The sequence below is a fragment of the Myotis brandtii genome, unplaced genomic scaffold (assembly GCF_000412655.1).
Source record: "Myotis brandtii unplaced genomic scaffold, ASM41265v1 scaffold7955, whole genome shotgun sequence".
Lineage (NCBI taxonomy): Eukaryota > Metazoa > Chordata > Mammalia > Chiroptera > Vespertilionidae > Myotis > Myotis brandtii.
The window spans coordinates 728-3680 of NW_005371204.1; the positions used below are offsets into that span (position 1 = coordinate 728).

The 2953-nt window shown below is 45.8% G+C and overlaps 1 protein-coding gene across 1 annotated transcript in view; it reads left to right on the top strand.

Annotated features, from left to right (window-relative positions):
• Window positions 1-1256: 1256 nt before the first annotated feature.
• LOC102257900 (histone-lysine N-methyltransferase SMYD1) overlaps window positions 1257-2953 on the top strand; it is a gene marked incomplete at its 5' end in the record, with an annotated part of 7583 nt that continues 5886 nt past the window's right edge. Inside the window, one exon of the mRNA XM_005883621.2 lies at window positions 1257-1349. Coding sequence (XP_005883683.1) covers window positions 1257-1349 — 93 coding nt within the window. The remainder of the gene's footprint in view (window positions 1350-2953) is intronic.

The following is a 2953-nucleotide window of genomic DNA, read 5'->3' on the forward strand; positions in this document are numbered from 1 at the left end:
TATGGATAAGCATATTATAGCCAATAAACTTTTCCTAAATTTTTTTTTTTTTTACAATATCACTAGACTGCTCAGGCAAATGTGGTAAGCCTAATGAGTCTACATTTCACGGCAGTGGTTCTCAACCTTCCTAATGCCTCGACCCTTTAATACAGTTCCTCATGTTGTGGTGACCCCCAACCATAAAATTACTTTCGTTGCTACTTCATAACTGTAATTTTGCTACTGTTATGAATCGTCATGTAAATATCTGATATGCAGGATGTATTTTCATTGTTACAAATTGAACATAATTAAAGCATAGTGATTAATCACAAAAACAATATGTAATTATATATGTGTTTTCCGATGTCTTAGGCGACCCCTGTGAAAGGGTCGTTCAACCCCCAGAGGGGTCGCGACCCACAGGTTGAGAACCGCTGTTTCACGGAGACAGCTGACAAAGTCTCTCATAATATGTGTTTGGTGAAAACAAGGAAACATGAACTGGGTGCTAAGACACCGGAAGGGTTTGGATACCCATAGCCACAAAAGCTATCTTTCATGAACTCCGATGGCAAACTGGAGCACGAAGTTTTAGTCAAGTCCTCAGCCTCTGCTTCAGCCCTGTGCTGGCCAGTATCTAAATCAATGACTTGGGCAAAGACAAAAAAACAAGGGGATATCTTTAGTATACATGGTTGACTTGAAGTACAAAGGAAAAGTGGAAAATACTTTGGATGATAAAATAAGAATCCAAAAGGCCAGAGAAAATACAACAGGGTCAATGTCAGATTCTGCACTGGGTCCAAAGCCCAGGCATGAGCACAGGGCAGGAATGATTGACTGCAGCAAGACTCTGGGGCTTGGTCAATGGAAAGGACAGCATGAGTCAGAAGCCTGATGAGGGAGCTGGAAAAGCTGTAGGGATCTTGCACAGCATTTATAGAAGTGAAGCATTCGGAACGAGGAAGGTGCCTAGCCGGTGTGGCTCAGTGGTTGAGCATCCACCCATGAACCAGGAGGTCACAGTTTGATTTCCCAGTCAGGGCACATGCTGAGGTTGCAGGCTCAATCCCCTGTAGGGGGTGTACAGGAGGCAGCTGATGGATGATTCTCTCTCATCATTGATGTTTCTCTCTCCCGTCCTCTCTCTGAAATAAATAAAAACATATTTTTTTTAAAAAAAGAATGAGGAAGGCATTAATTTTGTACTACATTGAATGTCAAAGATGTGACTATGCGAAGCTGTAACTCAGTGTCCCTCCTTCTCCCAGCCCTCTCAGGATGTGGTCAAGGAGATTATACAATTCTCCAAGGATACACTAGAAAAGATTGACAAGGCTCGCTCTGAGGGCTTGTACCACGAGGTAAGAATTCATTTTTATGGTGGATAGGGGTGGGGAGGAGGGCAGAAAGGGAGGGAAATGGGGTGGGCGGAAGATGGAGAGGCTACCAAGCAGGTTGTTTTTCTGAAGATGTCCTTTTGTTGAGACCAGGACTCCTCTGGCCCTCAAGCTTTTAGCACTTCTTAGGGGTGTGTTCTCAGGGACTGTTCAACCCGCTGAAACTGGGTCTGGGAAGAACTCAGGCAGCCTGACAAATGTCCCTGGGGGGTTGTAGTGTTACAAGTTGGCACCAGAAATGGAGAAATGGGGGTGGCAGTGGGTTGCTCGCTTTCCCATAATTAAATGCATGTCCTGGAGATAGTTTTCAGGCTCCAGTAACTGAGCCTTCAGCCCTGGCTCTCAGGGCACCAGGAGTTCTCAGCTGGCTGAAGACTATAATCACTGAAAAATCCTACTGCTCAGATCCTCACCCAGGACAATTTTACCAGAATCTCTTGGGGTGGGACCCAGACATCGGGATTTTTAAGGCTCAAACGTGGTTTCAAAGTGCATCTAAAGTTGAGACCCACTGCCAAATATTGACCCGCAGAGCACTTGCATTGAACTCACCCAGACAGCTTCTTGGAAACAGATTTCTGTGCTCATCCCCTAAGATATAATTTATCTGCAACAGAGCACAGGGACCCGAAACCCATATTTTTTCCAGGCTCTTCAAGCAACTCAGGTGTGTATCTGGTCTTCATTTTCATCCTGTACTCACTCATTCATTGTCCATTTTTGAGGCCTTTCTGGGGTGATCCACACAAGACATGCTCCTTGACTCCCAGGAGTTCTGTTAGGCAGGGGAGACGGCCACATGAGCAAAGTGTTATTGAACAATATGGAAAGTGTATGTCAGAGACACACTAACGGAGCCAGAGCAATCAGGAAGGCTCTACTCGCTCCATTCCTCTGGCTCTTTCTCCTTTTCTCTATTCAAAATCAAAATCAGGACGGACTGATTGCCAGCCCATATGTTGCCACACCTCCACCGAGTTGCCTCATAAGCCTCTGGGAGAGTCTCAGAGCAAAGTTAGTTTCCATTCACTTAAAATGGAAAGAAGTGTGTGGCACATCTCCATGAGAGTGGCAAGGGAAAGAGAAGAGAACAGTGAACAACCCCAGTCTAAGGACCATCTGACTCTGTGGAGTGCAACCCAAGCCTATGTCTGCATGTGAATCAGTTGGAAACGCCTGACTCCAAGCTGATTGGGGCCAGGCCCATCTTACTTCTCGCCAGGGCCAATGGGGCGATCTCCTGATGGGTCTTTCAGCTTCCCAGGAGCCTCCCTCTCTGCATACCCATCCTGTACACTTCAAGCAGGACAACCTGAATGTTCGCCCCCACTGTGCATAAGGACCACCAGGGGCTTATACAAATTCCAGAGGCCAGGGTCCCTCCCCCGTGTATTTGGTTTCAATGGGTCTGAGGGTAAGGCCCAGACATCGATGTTTTTAAAAAGGTCTCTAGGTTAATCTAGAGCACAGCCAGAGTAGAGAGTCGTAGGAGCAGAGAACCTGGTAAAATGGGAATATTCGTAGTACTTATCTCATTGCACTGTTGTAAGATATATAAAGATTATTAT